This window comes from Argiope bruennichi, chromosome 11 (assembly GCF_947563725.1).
Source record: "Argiope bruennichi chromosome 11, qqArgBrue1.1, whole genome shotgun sequence".
Lineage (NCBI taxonomy): Eukaryota > Metazoa > Arthropoda > Arachnida > Araneae > Araneidae > Argiope > Argiope bruennichi.
Genome location: NC_079161.1, coordinates 29779077 through 29799572, shown reverse-complemented (window position 1 = coordinate 29799572; position 20496 = coordinate 29779077). Strand labels below are relative to the sequence as shown.

Sequence of the window (20496 nt, the reverse complement as noted above, 5' to 3'; positions counted from 1 at the left end):
CCAAATATAGCAAAATCAGTGCAAAAATTCATTTATTGTTTCACAAATCCTTTATAATGTACTTTTATTGCTTTTTTCAGGCAGTCACTTCATGCAAACATTTATGCTTGGTGACAATTGTAGCCATGTTAGAATAAAAATACCTATAAACTTGCACATTAAACAAAGTACACAACTCTCAGGATATACAAGTGAAAAAATATCTATATATCTGGGGTTTTTTTTCTGGAACGTTATATAGCTTAACTGCTTTTCAAGGCTCACTTTGTGAAAACTCAACATTTATTAACGACAGCTTCACTAAACTTTTGAAAATAGAATTCTGAAAAATGAAAAAAAAAAAAAAAAAAAAACATTTTTTATATTTCAAATTGGAAACAAATGATAGGCAATTTTTTTCCATAATTAAATCAAATATTTCAATAAAAGTTTGATAGTAAAGTAACTTAAAATTAATTCAATAAACACTAATTAACTTGTGAAAAATATGAAAGGAAACAAACTAAATAAAATCTAAAATTCATCAATTATCTTCTAATGCACTGTTTTCAATATTGTTTATATAATAAAAAAATTTTTAGAAATATGCAAGAAATACAAGCAAGAAAAATCATAAATAAAATGGTTAATACATTAAACATGTAGAACAAAGAATTAATTGCAGAGGCAGCAAAACAAAAATTATCTAAATCAACAACTTTAAAAATACACTAATTTTACAAACACCACAAAGTGTAGAAATTTCTTCTGTAAAACCACCTGTTAATTATTTAAGACATGGATCAATAAGTTGAAATCGTTCAAATAGTTAAAGCATTAAAACAAGTTACCACAATTATCACAGATTTAACATGTGCAGAATTATCACAGGTACAAGTACAAACAATAACAATCAAATGCTATTCTTTTTAACTTCACAACAAATACAAGTTTGGAAAATAGCATCTGAATCATAACATATGTAATATGCAGTATTTATTTCTTTAGAAAAAGCTAAAGCAAAGAATTTTTTTTTTTCAAGAGCACACTTTGGAATTAATTTCTAATGATATACAGGGTTGAGAGACATGTTATAAAAAAATATGCTTTCGTATGTCAATGTAAGATTTCACTGCCTTATACACGTCACACTTAAATGTAAAAAAAATCATGCATTTAAAAGTAGAGAACAACTAATCCATTGTGATTCAAAAGTAAAATATGTTATAAAAACAAGTATCTATAATTCTCTGTATGTATAGAAAGCATGCATTCCATAAAATGGCCCTGCAAGCTCCGATTTTTTAAGGCAACAAATTCCAGCATCTTTCCTTCTAATACTGAGCATAATTCCACACTTTACACAACAAGTAACAATGAAAGAGAGTAGATGAAAGAAAGATAGTGTGGATAAGAATAATTTGCCGAATATCCATTCTTACTTCATGCGATCTATGACTATTGCTGTTTAAAGTTTCATTCTTTCTCTGACTGGCAGGTATATGTGGGAATTTCCCTGTGGTGTAATATTCTTTTAAAAGTTCTTCTTTTTCTGACCAGCGTTTATATGTCCAGTCTCTTAAGGACTCCAGACTGTCCAAGGGCACTTCACTTATGGGATAACAGCGATAGTGTACATACACAGAGCAAGGAGGACGGTAAGATGTACAAATGGCAAGCAAGTCTAAAGGTCTATGTCGATCAGGGTAAGCAACGGTTGTATCGATTACCCACTTGAGAGGCTCACATTCTTCTTCTGTGCCTGTCGGAATAAAATTAAAAGATTAAAAAAATCATAATTTTAATGGCTGCAATATAAAAATGACTCTGAATATAAATTCTACATATGCAAAGAAAAATTAAGTTCTTACTAGAAATTAAAGTTAACCCTTTATTTACTGATGGTACTTAAAAGTACCATTTAAATCTGGCTTATATCTTTGTAATATGACAATTTTTGCTGGTGGTATTCTAAAGAACATGGCGAATGTAACCCAAATAGCAAGAAGTTAATATAAGCTAAAAGTAGGAATTAAAAATATTTAATTAATAATTAAATTAATTAAGATATTTCTATTAATTAAAATATTTTTCTTGGGTTCCCTGGGATTATTCTGCAAGAAAACTTAACTACTAGTGCGAAAATGAAGTTGAAAAATTGATGGCAACATAATTCAGTAAATAAAGGGTTAACCGGAAGTGACCTCCCCGAAACTTTCTTAAAACTCTGCAATAAATTTATTTTTATATTACCATATGCCATTCGCAAACAATAGCTAGGAAAGAGCCAATTACAGTGTGGTGGAGGGGTGCAATTAATTCTGGGGTGCAGTTAATGCAAAAATGCTAGAAAACTTAATGTGAATTTAAGGCTTCTTTTCCCCGAACAATTAAAACCATAATCTGACGTAGAACTACAAATCAAGTCACAAAACTCACATATCAAATTTCGTATAATTAAATCAGTGCATTTTTGAGTTAGCACATTTCATGCTGTTGAAAGTACATATCGACAAACAGTCAATCCTTCGAAGGATTAGATTCCAAATCTGATATAAATCTACACTTCATATGTCAAATCTGTGTATTAAATTTTATACATCTCTTCATTTCATAATTATTTTGTTAACTTATATTTGGGCAGCTGAACAGTCAAAGTTTCTCTTGTGTATTTCATACAGAATTTGATAGCAATTTACAAAATTAAGAGTAGAAGCAATATACCAAATTGCATCTGTCTACCTCAAAGTATTTTTGAGTAAGTGTGTTCTCGGAGAAATGGACAACTCCAAAAATGTGATTTTTAGACTCATGGAGGTATGAGATGCAGGGATTTGACAAAAGCCCGAGTTCAAACTTTTTGAAGATAACTTTTTTCCTTCATATACAAGAAAATAAAAATTCTAGATAATATAAAAAGTTATAAAATATTTAATACTAAATTTTTTTAATTAATTTAAATGGGTAGAATTCACTTTAGTTTAGAAATAAAAATAGAAATTCAGCAAAAAAATTCAAATATATAAGAAGCTGACTCCATAACAAAATTTGAATTTATCAATTTTTCTAGATTTAACTGCGTCTCTTCTTCATAACAAGGAAACATAATTATTGATTACAAAATAAAATTAGGAAAGAAAAATTATGGTACTTGGCAATATTATCAATGCATTAATCCCAATTATGAGCCAAAATATCAACATTTCTAAGGGGAAAAAAAAATTAAAAAGCCATTGTGAAGTATTGTTTTGATAATGCAATGACAATCATGCACAGCCTGAAATACATGGCAATTTAATAAAGAGAACAATTCTGTATAATTTGACAAGATATCATAATACAATTCCCTAACTTTATTTAATCTTGTGACTAACTAAAAGGACAAAACTCAATTTTTAAAAAGTTAGTAATTGATAATAATTAAAGCAACACAAGTTAAATATTAGGCTTTACGGTAATATTTTCTAACACAATTTACAAATTTTCAGTTATGTAAATTGCACTATTGCAGGAAGACTGTATTTTTAAATATCAACATCAAAATCTAAAATTTTTGTAGCTGGAACTTTTTATTGACCATTAAGATCACTGCAGCTCTCAGTAAGTTACACACGCAAGATTGTTAAACTTAATCATGAAGTCCTAGTACCAAATTTGTAAAAAAAGTATCACATTTTAGAACAAATCTGTCAAACAAGTGTGCATTATTATAAATAATAATGCACATCATAACTCAATTATAAATGAAATACGAATATTTCATTAGCTACAATAAAATAATGTTCAATACTTTACCACTTAATAGAGACACATCCTCATCAACAGCATCTTTCAAATTTGCATGAGGACCCAGAGTATTCAAAATAACTTCCATAGCTCCAACCCTTGGAAGGGTTACATGTTCAAGTATAGGGAAGTTATTTTTTGTAGCATATCTATATAAAAAAAAGAAGAAGAATGTTTAAATACCTGTTTATGTCTCTAAAGAATAAAACAGTATATTCTGATAAACTTTAAGGGTAGATCAAATATCAAAACCATTTTATTTTGAAATATATAAGCAAGTGTAATTAATATATGTGCATTAGTAATATAAAAAGAAGTTAACTCATTATGTGTAATAATGTAACTCACACAGTTACAAAAAATATTCAAAACTGTTCGATTAAAACTGTCAAAGCTGTTGCAACTATATGATTCAATGCAAAAAATATTCCAAAGGTAAAACATAATTTACAAATATTCTAGAACATTCTAAAGTAGAACAGAGACAAGTGACTTTTGCTATCTTATAAATTTTGAGGTATTGTAGCTTCATTTTTTTATTGAAATTGAAAACTGCATGAATATTAAACAAAACCTTTTCTTTTAACTTTTAACAATGGAAGAAAATCACACATTCAAATAGTTGACAAAACAATTAATACACTTTGAACTTCAGTGTAACAATGTAATCTATTAATGGAAGCTAAGCAAAAAAAATTTAAAAAATTGCCAAAATTTAACTAAAATTTGCATGACCAAAAATTATTATTATTAAAAAGACAATTTTTCAAATTTTGAAATGATGCAAAATTAATTTTTGCAATATTTTCAGAAATAATTGTAGAAAAATGTTTAGAAGTAATTGCAGCTCACTTTTTAATTAATTCAAATTCCAATTAAAATTTTTTGAAAATTGCTCGAAGATATACATTTCCACCCTCCAAGTGTACATGCACCAAACTTGGTGGCTCTAGGGGAAACATTTTGGCCTTCAGAGTGCCAACACACACACGCACGCACACTCATGTTTATTAGTAGTAAAGAAAACTATGCAATAAAGTTCAATGTGGTCATAACATCACATAAGACAGCTTGAATTCTACAATATCATCTAATAAATAACTCTACAATGCTATCTAGATCCAATATGTATCTACATTTACAAATAAAAATAGATTAACAGTTACTGACTTCTACATCTTACAAGTTATATAGTAAATATTATATCATTTGAAAGGATTTTCAACAAAATTCTGTCTTTTGAAGTTCCATCATCTTTTAAATTATAAGACAAAACAATTAATTTGAGAGTAAAATTTAAATTAAAACCTGCTTGCTACTAATGAATACAGATAATGTAATATCCCGAACTGAATTAAATTATTTAATTACTAGTTTTTGAAATAAAAAATACCATCTCTTTTGCCCCCCTATCGAAAAATTCAATACTGAATTTTAAAAATATGAATTACATTAATTATTTCAATATATTAAAAATTAAAAAAAATGGATCCACATTTATTGTAATATCTCAATATTTCTTTGAATGAATATGATATTTATCTGTTTCAAAGGGAATTAAATGTTTTTTTTTCTACCTGCCTTTAAATTTGCAAGACTCCTTCAGGGCAAATATTTATATACTTTAAATATATTTATTAACTAATATTAACATATATAATACTTGGGCAAAATCTTTGGCAAGTTTGAGTTCGCTTGACAAACAAAACCTTCTGTCGATCCTAATAATTATCAAGGATTTTAAAAGGTTTCCTTGTGACTTAAAAGAGTTCTAGAATTAGAAACAAGCATTGGTCATAGCAACACTACTTAGCTAAATGTTATACAGTATGCAAATAAATGAGTAATTTATTACAATGCATGTAAATATATTATTTATTTATTTATTTATATATATATATATTGAAAAAACAGTTAAGTTCACCAAGAAAATTTACATCTTGATCTTAAACCCTTTCAATTAGTAAAATTATTAAAATAAATAAATGTTTAACCCTTCTTTACATGTTTTTCCCCCCTTCTTTGTGTGAAATAAATCAAGGTGATATAATTCATACTCTAGATTAAAGGTAAAATATTTTTAAAAAATCCTGGTATAAATATATAATATAAAACAATTAAAAAATAGTATGATTAAAATATCCATCATACAAATTTACATGTTAAGCTCAGTACAAAATCTTCAATATCCCTCTTTTAAATTTCTCCACTCATTAGCGCTTTGATTAGAAAAAAAAAATAATCTCAGATTAGACAATTTTTCGAAATTATAATAAACCTATAACAATATTTTAAAGCTTCTTAAGCACTAAAAGAATCCTTGCAATCAAATGCATAATCATTATTGCTTTTCAGACTGCAAAGAGTTAAGGTAACTACAATACATGCGAGTAATACTCACAAAAATATCAAAAACCTACACAATGTGAAGCATCTGTGAATAATTTTTTTTTATTTCAGGTTTATAAAAGAGCATTTAAATATCACTTTAATCTATAGAATCATTATTCTTTTTCAAATACTGAACAGCAAATAGAACAAAAATCATTAAACGCTTTTGAAATAAATACTAAAAAATATTTTTTGGAAATACTTCAGTCCCCCTCCCTACTATTAAAAATATTTCTTTTAAATCTACAAATTCTTTTACAACATGTGGCCAAGTGCATTAATTCCAAAATTTATATAAAACTTATTAAAAATCACTTATGTAAAGCCATGACATTTAATTCATAAGACACAGTTAAAAGAAATTGCAAAAATAAATGTACATCAACTTGCACCTTGTTCACAGGGTTCTCCCCTACCATGAATCAAATGCTAACAATTTACAATATAATTTTTTCTTAAGAATATCATGTTTCACATAATTTCCTGTTTACACATCTAGATGCCCCGATTTTAATAATGAATTTAAAAATCGATATAAATGTCACAAAAAATGTATTTGTTTCATATTATTGTTGTATAGTGGTTAAGTCCAATTTCTATCCTGATCTTGTGTCCAACCCTTCCAAAAATTGATTGGTTTAAAGATTTTCCATTATTTTTTATTTTATTTAAATATATGAATTATACATTTTACATACTGAAAAAGTTATTACATCCACTAGAGTTTTTTTTTTTTTTAGTCATATTTCAAAAGTATTCGTTTTAACAGTAAAATGACACAAACAATGGTCAATTTAATGTAGTTATTATAAGCTAAATTACTATTTTTTAACTTTTATTACGATTACTTAACAACAAGAAAATGCCAGTTTGTAAATCAATTTATTTCATTCGAAAATATACCAATACACTGGAAATCCAACTTCCAATAATCAGAATACCTTATGGAGGAGAAGGAATTTTGATTGATTTGTTAAAACATGTACATATAAATATTTTATTCAGTAAGTGCACAAAATTTGTTTGAGTAATCATTAAATTTATATTTTATGAAAACATTTCATTTCCTTTCTAAAGAAATAACTTTTTACTAATTATCACATATCTCATTATCTAAACAGGGTCTTGTATTCATTAATCTGGATAGTTGGAGAACTACAATACATTAATAGAATAGAACAATTTACACAGAAGGAAAGGGATAGAAGGTTCAATTGATGTTAGTTGCAGATAAATTAAGTTCATTATACGAAAAGATTAGCAATGAATGATACCGTAAAAGGGTATCTTGCTAGTCATAATCATAAAATATTTTTTAAAAGATAATATCTTTCCATTTAATACTTTTATTCACAAAACTACAAAATATGAAAGAAATTTGTGAGAAAACTCACATGTAGCAACATGCAAAATTCCACCTAGAAGTAACTAAGGCTTTTTTTTTTTTTTTTTTAAATACTGACTTAAATTACTTTAATATGTTTCATACATTTTTATACAGAATGTAAAATTGGAAAAAGAAATTGAATATATTTTATAATAAGTATGACTTTTTTTATCACATCTGAAGCACTTACTTTACACTAGTTTCTAATCGTTTTGAAAGAAAACCTCCTTCAGGAAAAAGAACAATCCATTTTCTGTTTCGACCAAGATACACTCTTAATAAATGATCCCTAAGCCTCTTCATTTGGTAATCTCGAACATTTTTACCCTAGGTTGAAAAAAAAAAAAGTTTAGTAATTTAAAACTTCTGTGGAATTTTGTGCAGTAGTAAGTAAATTTACATAAGTATGAAGAAAATTAGTTTAAATAGATAGAAGTTTTAATAGCAATTAATACTACTATTCTGCAATATCAATATCTGAATTCATCCTTAGATTTCATCTTTAGAATAGAAATTGTAACTACTTGTTACAAGCCATGAAATTTTTTTCCAATTATTTACAAAATGAGGTTCTTAAACAAATTTTTAAAAAATTAATGAATATTTTAAGGAACTTTTCCCTAGAAATTAAAGCCTTTTAAAGGCATGTATGACTATTGGGTCAAGATACAAAAACATTTTGTTTTAATGTTGTAAACTGCATAAATATGCACATATGATCTACAACTAAATGCAGCTTGGCTTTTGATTCTGCCGAATTGCAACATTTTCAGCAATTATTTCAAAAATATATTATTTTAATACATCTACTAACTTTTCTTAAATGAAACTTTGATGACACAGCAGATAAGGTAAAGCCCTACTTGTTAAATGTACCTTATACCAATAGTTTATTTATGAACAACTTTTGTTATTAAAAAAAAAAGCTTAAAAACTTTTTATCTCCGTCTCTCTAAATATTATATAATATGTAAACACATATATTTTTTAGCAGTTTCGTGGCCAAAGAGAGAGAGAGAAGACACTTTTTAATTTTTAAACTTCACTTTTATACTGTCCAGGGAGGCATATTTAATGTACAAGAAATGATGAGGTATGTCAATCTACAGTACAACACAAGAGCAAAAAAAGTGAAATATTTATCCCCAGTGATTATATAATGCAAGATTCTGATAGGGATTTCTTTACACGTGTCGATTAAGGTAAGGGAATTATTGGTATATTTTAAAAGCATTTGTTTAGGTTAACAGATTTTTATTTCTTCACTCAGAGTATGTGAACTTGCCAATTTCAGCAGTTTTACAGAGATCGTTTACCATTAATTAAATAAAAAAGGTGGAATTGGATCAGGAAATAAGAGCATTTTAGAATTAAATTAATTTGGGTAAATTAAGATAAAAATTAGAAGATAAATTAAGATTTAAATTAGATTTAGAGATATCATCACACAAACACATGCATACATTTTGTGCACAAAATAATACTGTATGAACAGGTATAAATATCACTAAGTTCACATATTCTAACTCCTAACAAGACTGCATAGCTCAACAATCTATCTATAATCAGGGGGGAAATCAAATTAGTACATTTAATGATATGCCCCTTCCTCAAAGTATATTTCCTTTGGGCTTTTTTTTTTTTTTTTTTTTAGCTGTCTTGGTTTAATATTTGAGCAAAGCAAATGCTTCTTGCTTTCTACATAACTTTTTCTTTTCTTTTTTATTAAAATCAACTATTTTTAAGAAAAAAAATATTTTAATAAATTCTTAGAAGAGCACTCACTGCACAAGTAATTAATCTTTGTTTATTTAATAAAAAAAATTCAAAACATTCAACATCTGATAATGAATGTATATTTTAGTCTATTACAAGCCAAAAACAATTTTTAAAAAATATTTTTAGCTGTGCTTCTGTTTCCAAAGTCAGGAGCCATTGCTAAATATGACTGAATATAATTAATTAGTTAGTTAAAAACCTTTTAGAAGCTTATATAGAATGTCATTCAGACAATGAAATCCTTCCTATGATTAAAATTCTAAAACTTATTAAATATTCTTTCGATTTCAATCAGTTTTGGTAGGCATGAATAAAAAGCATAGAAATCAAAACACACAAAATTAATTTTTCTGAAGTTTAAAAGCTTAACTTCAAAATAAGTGGGCATCAATATTATCATTTCCTTTTTTTTTTTTTTTAAAGCTACGATTGAATGATAATGACTTTATTTAATATCGATGAAGGATATTTTAACAAACATCTAATGTCCTAAAATTGATTGCCTGAAATAAAAATATGTCAGAAAATTTCCATAACAAACACTATGTATAATATTTTGATTCCTTACATTCATATGCGAGTTCATATGTACTGATTTTAAGTAATTTGAATTTAGCTTCATATTTCAAAAACAAACATAGAAATATACACTGGGGGAAAAAAAGTTTTACCTGAGTTATAAAATAGTCACCATGTGTGACAGAAACAGCTCCAAAATTAGTATATCGAAATAACCTATCCATTATCCACATAATAGATTCCAAAACACGGCCCTTTTCTTGAAAAGCCAACATCAATAAAGGAACATCTGCTGTGGATTGATGATTTACTAAAAACAGGCACCTTTCTTTTTCGAGAGCACTTACATCATCTCCCATTTCAACAACTAAAGAAATAAAAACAATATTAGACATTTCTTATTTTGACAAAATTAGCTAAAAATTTTTAATAGTTTTTTAATAAAAGATAGAAGACGTTTTATTTAATCATTCTGATTAAACTGAACTCTTGAATTTTCACAAATAATGCATGCAGATGTTAATTATATTTATTTAGATCTCAGATCTGTTTAATACAATCACAGACAAATTCATTCATCAGAATTTTAATTGAAATTTTTTCTTGCTAATTTGAGGATTTTTAATGTGGTTATTTTAAAAAAAATACGAAACAAATTAAAATTACCAAAATGCATTGCATTCAAATTAATATGATTAAGATCTTTTAGGAAAAAATCTGTTTTTATATACACCAATTAATGGCTAAGCAAAACTTGATTCTAAGCTAAATTTGATTTTTTTGTAACGGATATATACTATGTAAAAAATAATCTTGACAATAATGAATTTCAAAAAAAAAAAATCTACTACAAAGATATATTTTAATTCATTAATGTAATTGAATTTAATAATTTCATTTCAAAACATAAAAATCGACTTAATCATAGAGAGCATCTATACATGTGTTTAAAAATAACATTTCTCTTTGGAGAATGTTTACAGATGTTTTTTCAGAATAAATTTGCTACTATTAATAATTTTAAATGGGGAAATTACTGAACAAATCTGAAGCTACAAATACAAATAAAATTCATTTTATTAAATACTAGTTACTAAATCAACAGTGCTGCTTAGGAAGAAAATATTTTCTTACCTAACACTATTTTAATCATTATTGATTAAAACAGTAACTAAGAATTAAAAGTATTTGGCATATTAATCCTTTTTGTATTTGTGATACATTTAAGTGCCAATCATACAAACAGTGCATATGAAAGGCAAAGTGCATATGAAAAATGCATTCACCTTCTGTAGTCAACATTCCTGTATGAATAATAAAATGCAAATTAAAATCGAATACATAATGTTTGCTTATAAAATTAAAGTTCTTATTATCATTTTAGTTTTAAAAATAAAATTCTGAAATAAAGTGGTTTTCTCATTTTTTTTTCCGCACAAATTAAGCTGAAGATAATTTTAAATTTAACTGAAATAATATCATCCACACAATTCAGCATCATTTGAAATATTAAATATTCTTGATTTAATTAGCTTCAATTAAAGATAACTGTCCATATCCATAATAATCAAACTTCTTGATAAAATAAGTTTTTAAAATATGAAACAAAACTGGAACTGACTAACACAGGAACTAAAAATTTTAACATAAAAATAGCTTTCATTTTATTTTCTTAGTTCAAATTTCTGCAAAATTAAATTATTAATTAAAATTTGCATCATGATCTTATTATCAAGAATTAAAATTTTAACAAACTGAACAGCATTAACGTATTTTAATTATAAAACACAGAGCAGCTTCAAATTAAAATAATGAATTTACATGCACTTTAAACATGAACTACAGCAAATATCTCAAAATTCTTCTATCACAATTGTTTATTCTACATATACACATCTTTTAAATATAATAAAAAAACTTACCACATGCTAAAACAAAAAAATAAAAAATATTCCTAAAAACTTCAAAAATAAAATAAAATAAAATATCAAAATTTAAAATAATATGAAATTAGAATAGTTCCAACTGAGATTTATAGGTTTCTACATTAAAAAAATAATTGTTTGTATATGTTTCAATCTATACAAGAGAGGCTATTAGATCTAGAGGCTGAAAAATTTGGCACAGATATACTTTATACTTTAAAAAGCAACAATCTGCACCTCAAGGAGATATTTTTGTTAATTTTAATTAAAAATAAAACTTTTGCCATTTTTCTGTCATATAACGTAACACAAATTGTCTTTTTACACTAACTTAAAATTTTAAAATATTTTCTTTTTAGTAATACAAATTTAATTGCCTAGCATATTTTCCCTAAATTTTGGCAATTTAAAAAAATGTTTTTTTAAATTAATTTTAACAATAGATTTTATTGTTGCACTGAAATTTCAATTGTTTTCATTGTTTCATCAAATATTTTATCACATGATTCTCTTCAATCATTAAAAGTTAAGGAAAAAATATTCTGCAAATTATCAGAGCAATTTACCTAAGAAATTAAGAAACTAGAGTCCCCCCCCCCAATTCCTTCCCTATATTTATAAAATTTTAATTTTGTTATGTTATATTCTATATGCTTTTAATATTATTTACAGGAGAAAGCATTTAGGAATTTGTGTTTGTGATATGTACTTTAATGTTTCAAGGAAAGTGCATACTTATGGAAAGTACATACTTTAATGTTGCAAGGAATTACAATTTTTTTAAAACTTATTATACAAATGCACAAATAATAGTAATAATAATAATAATTTTTTTAAAATGCAGAGGATTTCTTGGTTGTTTCTGCAAATCCCCTACATATTGAAAACATGAAAATTACTTTATACATTTATGTCTGATTATCTAGCAAAAATAAGGCCAGATGCCTAATTTACTGCAATAAGTCATTCCAGGCATTGTTAAAATTTTTTTACTTTTGCAAAATAATTTCTTATTTTGATTGCTTAGTCATACAAATCACAAAGCTTCTTGAAGAAATTAAATAAAACAAGATTCAAGTTGCTATAATTAGTAAAAAAAAAACAAGTTCATCAATGATCGCACATATTGTGTCAATAATCAGTACCATTAACCATGCATTTGCATATGATCAGCAGCCAATGCATTATAAGAGCATTATAAAAACAACAAACTCTCCGTAATAACACAAGACTCTCAATGCAATTTTTTTCTTTTCAAATTATCAGTTTAGGGTCTCACAGAAAAAGCATCAGAACTTTTGGGTCCTTGCTCTAAAATAAAAACTTGTCTGAACAAAAAGCAGATAAAATATTTTATTAAACTTACTTACCCCAAGATTCTGAAATGAAAAATCAAAAAGTATTAATGAAGAGAAAGAAATTAAAAATAAAAAAAAAAATATTTATGAAGTGGAAGAAATAAAATATAAAAATATTAAAGTGGAAAATTTTTAAATAAAAACACCCTCTGAAGCATCAAATTCAAAGGAAACATGAAACGTAAAACTTACTCTGATATTTAGATCTCCACCCCCATCCAGCCACAACTGTGAGTAACCACCTGAACATAACACCCTCCAGATACCAATAGCCTGGATGATTAATGATTCGAAAAGGCAGCAATATAACCCACATCCATAATAGGTATGTGGGTATACAATACAAATTAGTTATTATAATGCCTATGACATTAATTACATATTTTGTTATATACAGAATACGCTGTAGATCCATCCTAGAAAAAAAAGTAATAAGAATTTTAAATCATATAAAAAAACGATTATTACTTTGATAAGTATTATTTGAATACAATAAGTTAATAAATAGCATGAATTAAAAAATGTAGGTTGAATTGAATGCATGCAAATATTCAATTTAATCTTTTTCTCTCTTTCTTGAAATAAATGAATACAAAAATAAAGAAATAATATAGTAAAGAAAACAATGTTTATGTACACATTGTAAAGTTCAACATAACATTACATCAAATAGTACATAAAAGCTTTTTAAAGCTAAGCAATCCCAAAAACTGGCTATAATTGCATTGTGACTAAAAACTCGGCCATAATTTTACAATTAATTTTATGATTGCAAGCTATAATCAATTTATACTCAACTAAAAGTTGATAATAATTGGTAGTCAGCATTGGATACAAAAACTAGATAATCCTTACATTTATTATTATATAGCTAGAAATGATACTATTCATTAAAAAGTTATAAAATAGTTTAATCACAAAATGTTATGCAAATATATTTAAAACTAAGTTAATAGAATTGCAAATCTTCATAAAATTTAGATTTTTGAAACATTTATTTTATTTTTTTGTTATGAGCAATCTAATATTGGATCATTTATATTTATTTATTCAATTATTATTATCATTATCATAATAACCTTATTATTAATAGAACATAAATTATATCAAAGTTAGAATTTTATTTCTGTAACGGATAGTAAAACTAAAATAAGGAAGTAAGGAGTTCTATCTATTTGGCACGAAACTCAATGATGTGTACTCAGCTTATTCACATAATCTCCTTAACAGTTATAGCTAACACAGTCACTGAAGCATCTACTTTCTATATTAACAGAAGCACTTCACTTTATCTATTTATTCAGCACTAATTTACACTAAAACAAGCAAATGCACTCAATTTTTTTCCATGCATTTCCCTACCAGTTAGCATAACATTTCCAAATCATTAAAAAAAAAAAAAAAAAAATTTCATTATTTAATTTTTTTCCCTCTCCCTGCCCCCCCCCCTCCCTTCTTTACTTCTGGTCTAAAATATATATAAAAATTTTAATATTAATATAAAAACAATTATTTTACTATTATTAATTACCTTGTTGACATTCCCTGAATTAGTTTTAATCCACCTCCATCTTTAAAAGGAGAACAAATGTTCATCCAATGTTTCTAAAGTCATTCTTAAGAAATCATAAGACTCTTCGCCATTTCAAATAAACTGCTTCAACTCATGATTAGACAAAAATCAGCTCTTTCTGCTCCCCCCCCCCCGTTCCCACTTTTTTGATAGGTTGATCATTAAATAAATAATTGCTTCCTCATTCAAAATATCAATTTTTGAGGTCTGGCATTTTATTGGCCAAAAGCTGTACATAAAAAAGGAAAGTGAGAAGATCAAAAAGATCAGAACACCATCTACCATTCCCTACTATTTCAACAATATTAATTCTATTAATGATTATTAATATTATATTAATGATTACACTTGTAGATCTTATTAAAAAAATTTATGAGGGACTGGCCATGAGAAGGGTTGTGGCAGGTGCAATGTACCAGGGACTAGATGATCCATCGATTATCATAAATTAAGCAATCAATCCTTTCAATTATTTTCAAAAATAAAAATGATAAAACATTTTAGTAACCAATATTTACATAAATTTCCTGATGAATCCTTATACTACAGTGAGGTGCAACCCACTCTAAAGAAAGTTGGAGGGTAATCCTGTCAAATAAAAGAAACAATTCTCTCTTCTTTAAACATAAAGAATGCAAGAAAATATTATTTCTATGGAAAACTACAAAACCATAGTCATAAAACTCTTGTTGACCTTCACAGATAGTTAGTCATTATGAAAACTTAAAGGGGAGGGAGTAGATAAATTTTTACAAGTCATTCTGCAGTTTCAATGGACTGCCCCATCCCCGAGTTGATAATTTTGGTTAGAAGAGAGAGAGAGGGGGAAAAAAAAAAAAAGAAAAAGAAAGCTAATCTCTGACTAGCTCCATTTATAAATAAAAATTAAAATTGATATACGTTCAACAAGATTCATACATTTTTGATACTGTAGAAGAATTTATTAATGCAAAAAATGATATACAGCAATATCCGAATGAAAAAACATTCTAGATTCTTTACATAAAATATCAATAATTCAAGTACATCAGTATGGTTTAAAATGTTGTTAAAAATTTTTAAAAATTAAAAAAGGCTTGCAAAGAATTTTTGCACACTGGACCTTTATAGAGATGACTGGCCCTAATACAATGACAAATTTATACTATAAACTGATGACTCACTCTAGTGTCCTCGGCTTACACACAACTATAGAGGTTACTTCCAGCCATTTATAAAATTTACCATTTTCAGTATTAACTTAATAACAGAAGACAACTCAAGGCATATTTGATTTGTGATAGGTTTGAATCTGCTGTACAGTACAGAAGCAGCACAAACTAATAGATGCACTAAAAATTAATAATAAATCATAAACGAACTAGTAAAACATAATAATCATTAAACTGATATTAAATTATAACTGATATTAATTATAACTGATAATAAACATTAACTGATATTAAAAGTGAGCTATTTGACAGATATAAAAATAGCATATATAGAAGGGGGGGGGGGAAGAACTGAAATCTTTGATTCTATCCAGTTTGGGAAAAAATAAACCTGTAACCTTGAAATATTTTTTTCAATATGACAATTATTAAGATACTTGACAATACAAAGTTGATAAAACTGAATTAAAAAATAACAGAAGTTATCTATAAAAGACTATTTATCACAACATCATTTTAACTCTTTGTTCTTAAAAGATATAAAAATTATTTCCCAATTATTCTAAAACAATTTGGATAGCCGGATCACAGCAATAGATATAAAAGGCAACTTACTTCACTGTAAAAGTATTTCAATTATTTCACAAATGCTATATATAAATAACATTAACTTGATTTTTTCCCCAAGGGTTTAAAAAAAAAAAAGAAATGCTTTTAGTTAAAGGGTTAATGAGGGAAATTACAAATATTAAAGTTATAAAATAGAAATATGAAAAAACAATAAAAATATGAATATCTGATAAATACATGCCAGATAATAATACTTTACCTAAGCTTGAAGAAACAGAAAAATTTTTTTAAATAAAGCAATTTTTATTTCCCATTTTATAAATAGACAAACTTTTCAAAATTAAAATTATATATCTGAAAACATTTGTAACTAAAAAGTTAAATAAAGTTTGTAAAAATATATGCTCATAATTATTCATAATTTTACTATAAAACTTATTATTTACATTTAATAAATTATTAATATCATTGTTTTGTAATATAAATTTAATATTTTGACTAGTGGCAACTCATCTATCAGGTTTATAGAACTATAGTCCTTCCTCCCTGGTATTATTTTAAAAGCATAATTTTTATTTTAAATTTTATTTAGTTTATTTTTTTTTCACTACAAATTCAATGAACAGAACAAATAAAATAACAAATAATAAAAATGAAGGAAGAATGCAGAAAATGAACATTTAAGAGTACACAGACCCAGATTTGATTACCAACTTGCTCACAAAAACATCAAAATTCATAAATAAAAAAACTTATATCCTCATATTTAGTAATGGCCAAGTAACAATTCTTACAGCTCAGTTTTGAATCTTAGTCAAATATTCCATCATATCCATAATTAAATTTGCTAGCTAGATTCCCCTTCCCCCTTTCTATCATTTTCTCTTATTCCCTGTTTTATGGTTTCACGTCTGCCATCATATTTCTAGTTAAATTCATTTTATTTTTATTTTTTTTTTACAAATGGTCACTTATTAAATAAAAAAAGGTCAGTAAATCCTATAAAATTCTGAGCATCGTAAAAAGTTTTGGGCTACTCAGAAGTAAAGTTGCTTTTTCAATTCTAATTTTTTAAGATGAGTTAATGCAGCATTTCTTGTGTTTCGGATGATAGCCACCACTATATTTAACTATAGATATAAAAAAAAATTAAAAAAAAAATTGTGGCAAATTATTTACAACTATAGTTAAATAACCATTGTAAGAGATTATTATAACCATTTAATTCTATATAAAATGACTTGATAATGTAAAAACTGGCTGAATAACAATAGTCATGGAACAAAGTATTTTTTAAAAACCATTTAGGAGAATTTATTCTAGGCGAATTTAAGAATAATTTTTAATAAAAACTATAGGCTTATTCCAAGAGGAATACAAAATATTATCAATACAAATGAGTAATAAGTATGAAACATGCTTAGAATCGTCTTTTTAAATTGAGCTGATGAGGATTAAACAATTTTTTTTTTAATTCATATAATCCATAAGGAATACAGTAAATTGTATCTCTCTCCTCTCCTCTCAAAAGAAAAAAAAAATACAATTTTACTTGAGCAAAGCAATTATTCTAATTTTGTACAAATCTTAATTTTGAAAAAGAAATTTGAAGTTTATCTTCATTAAACAGTATTTATTCAGCAGATGAAAATTAAAGTAAATAAATCCTAAATCTCTGGTTATTTGGTCATTTATTTTCACCAGGATTTCAAATGTGCACATATAAAATTGTACAAAACTACAATCTCACATGGCAAACACAAACATATTTTATATTTTGGTGCAAAAGATAGTTAATATCTGTAGTTTACATCATACTACTATACTGAGCAAGTACTGTCAGTAAATGTATACGTATCAAACTACTGCCATTACATCATAGGTACTGTATTATAGATTGCTTCATTTAATCATACAAGCAAATTTTAATTGTTAAAATCTTATAAGTAACAAGGACATAAAATAAAAAATATACTGAATTTTAAATTTACATGCAAAATGAACCATATCTTTTTATGTAAAATTTCTATAAACAAAATAGATCAGTATAAAATTAAAATGCATTTTAAAATAAGTAATCATTAATAAATTATCCAAGTAAATTTTTAAAAAATTAAAAATGCAAAACTACAGAAAAATTATTTAAAAATCTTGCAAACACAAGTAATAATTCCTTAAAGAATTCTAAAACATTCATACAAAACGTAAATGCCTTCAAGGAAAATGTCAATTTATATACTAATTTATAGTTTCCTTTCAAATCATTTTAATACAACAAAGAGACAGGAAGAAAAGAAAAAAAAAAAAGAAAAGAAAAGAAAAGCAGGAAAATTAACGACAGAATAGAACAATTTAACGACATTGATAAAAGATATAATCATTGTCAGACATATTTCAGGTTTGATAAAATAAAGTTTTCACTATAAAAAGAAAAGGCCAAGGGCAATATTAAGCTATATGGTAACAATTATTGCTAAGTGATAATGTTAAAAACATTCAAAGATTAAATGTGCACTAAATATGCACAACAAGGTACTCTTTTAGAATCAATTCAAGCTTTTATTATTCATAAAAGATAACAATATAAACATACTAACATGGAAAAAAAAATATTATTTTGCATTTAAATTTTAAAAACGTCACATAATGACACTGATTAAAAGTATATATATACTACTTAAGGAATTTAAAATAATAAATATATGTGCAGATCTTTAATGTTATATTATTAATAAACACAGGAATTTTTCAATATTAAACATTAATTATGTATAGAAATCGAACATATTTTCATAAGAATGAACTAAATTAGTGCAGTATAAATTAGAATAATGTAAAATTTTAGCATATACTATTGACTATTAAAGAAAGAATATTTTTAATCAGTAGAATTAATCTGAAATACAGCAACACACACACAAAAAAAATTGAGTAAAACAATATTATTCGCTACAAGATTTTTCAAATTAAAAACTGAGAAGTGGCACTTTTAAATAATTATACCTGCTTCAAAGTTATCTCATAAATTATTATCTTTCAAATAATGCTTTAGCCGACGCTTATTATCACTTATCTACTAATGTTTATAATATATATAGGACTTCAAAAATCAGCTGTATAAAAATGATTTAAATTATCAAAGTGATTAGTCAAAACACATGTGGATTTAAAAACTTAAGCTAACAAAAATTCGATTAGCACATCTAATATTTTAAAGGAAATCAGTAATTGTGCATGCATAAACAAAATATTCCCACTTCATGTACATAATACATTTTAATACACTATGTTAAAATGTTAACAATATTTATTTTTAGATAGATAGCAATTCGCAAATATTAGGGATTAAAAGATATATTTTGATAAAACAGTAAAAATTAATCAGTATTATAAAAATTTTCAAGAATGCGACCATTACCGGTGCCCTACTGATGCTATTAATTGTAATTATAATGGATAAAACAGCATGCCGATGAAAAACCACATGTATCCAAAATACTAAATATAAACAAGGTATTTATAATTTTGATACATAAGAATATTTGAGGTGGATACCAAATACATAAAAAGTTTTACGGTAACCTTGTAATTGAAGAAATTTAAAATTTATAAAAAAAAGCTTACCTATAAATAAAATTGAAAATAACAAATGAAAGTGAGAACTAACACAGTAAAAACATAAAATAAATCCGAAAATTTTAAATTATTTCATTACAAAATAAACACCATAGAAGCGGCGGAATGAAAGATTCAGATTACCAGATTACTAAACAAAATTCTGTTATCATCTGATATCAAAAAATGGTGAATTAGGCAAGAACTAAAGAGTTATACGCGTATGATTCTTCCTTTTTTAATCAAAATTTCACTATCTTTGTCATGAATTCCTCTTTTTTTCTTTTTTTCGTCATTCATTGCAAATGCATGACACGGTTACAGTTACAAAAATGTTTACCTTTCTTCTTAAGAAACAATAAGTACTCACACCTGACAAAATTGAAGGTCAGAATACAATCAATCTGTAATAAAAAAATAAAAAAAACATTGCTTCTTTAATAAAGTTTTACAACCATATCAG

General features: G+C 25.9%; 1 protein-coding gene across 2 annotated transcripts; it reads right to left on the bottom strand.

Annotated features, from left to right (window-relative positions):
* Positions 1-349: 349 nt before the first annotated feature.
* LOC129957149 (acyl-CoA:lysophosphatidylglycerol acyltransferase 1-like) lies at positions 350-20314 on the bottom strand. 2 transcript variants are annotated; one of them, XM_056069317.1, is made up of 6 exons: positions 20178-20314; positions 13317-13540; positions 9994-10208; positions 7734-7870; positions 3775-3914; positions 350-1741 (listed from the first exon to the last, which is right to left on the bottom strand). In XM_056069317.1, exons 1-6 carry the CDS (start codon positions 20204-20206, stop codon positions 1314-1316), a joined length of 1173 nt encoding a protein of 390 aa, XP_055925292.1. In that variant the 5' UTR covers positions 20207-20314; the 3' UTR covers positions 350-1313. The 2 variants fall into 2 exon arrangements, with proteins under 2 accessions (XP_055925292.1, XP_055925293.1); XM_056069318.1 differs by having other exon boundaries at positions 20043-20300.
* Positions 20315-20496: the final 182 nt, after the last annotated feature.

What these genes read in the sequence shown, in the direction of transcription:
- LOC129957149 (XM_056069317.1), bottom strand. Translation starts at nt 20,206, where the DNA reads ATGATAACAGAATTTTGTTTAGTAATCTG. An exon ending in GTGGAGATCTAAATATCAGA is followed by an intron (nt 10,209 to 13,316) that starts GTAAGTTTTACG and finishes TTATTTCTTTAG; the next exon opens with TTGTTGAAATGGGAGATGAT. An exon ending in CGATTAGAAACTAGTGTAAA is followed by an intron (nt 3,915 to 7,733) that starts GTAAGTGCTTCA and finishes TTTTTTATATAG; the next exon opens with ATATGCTACAAAAAATAACT.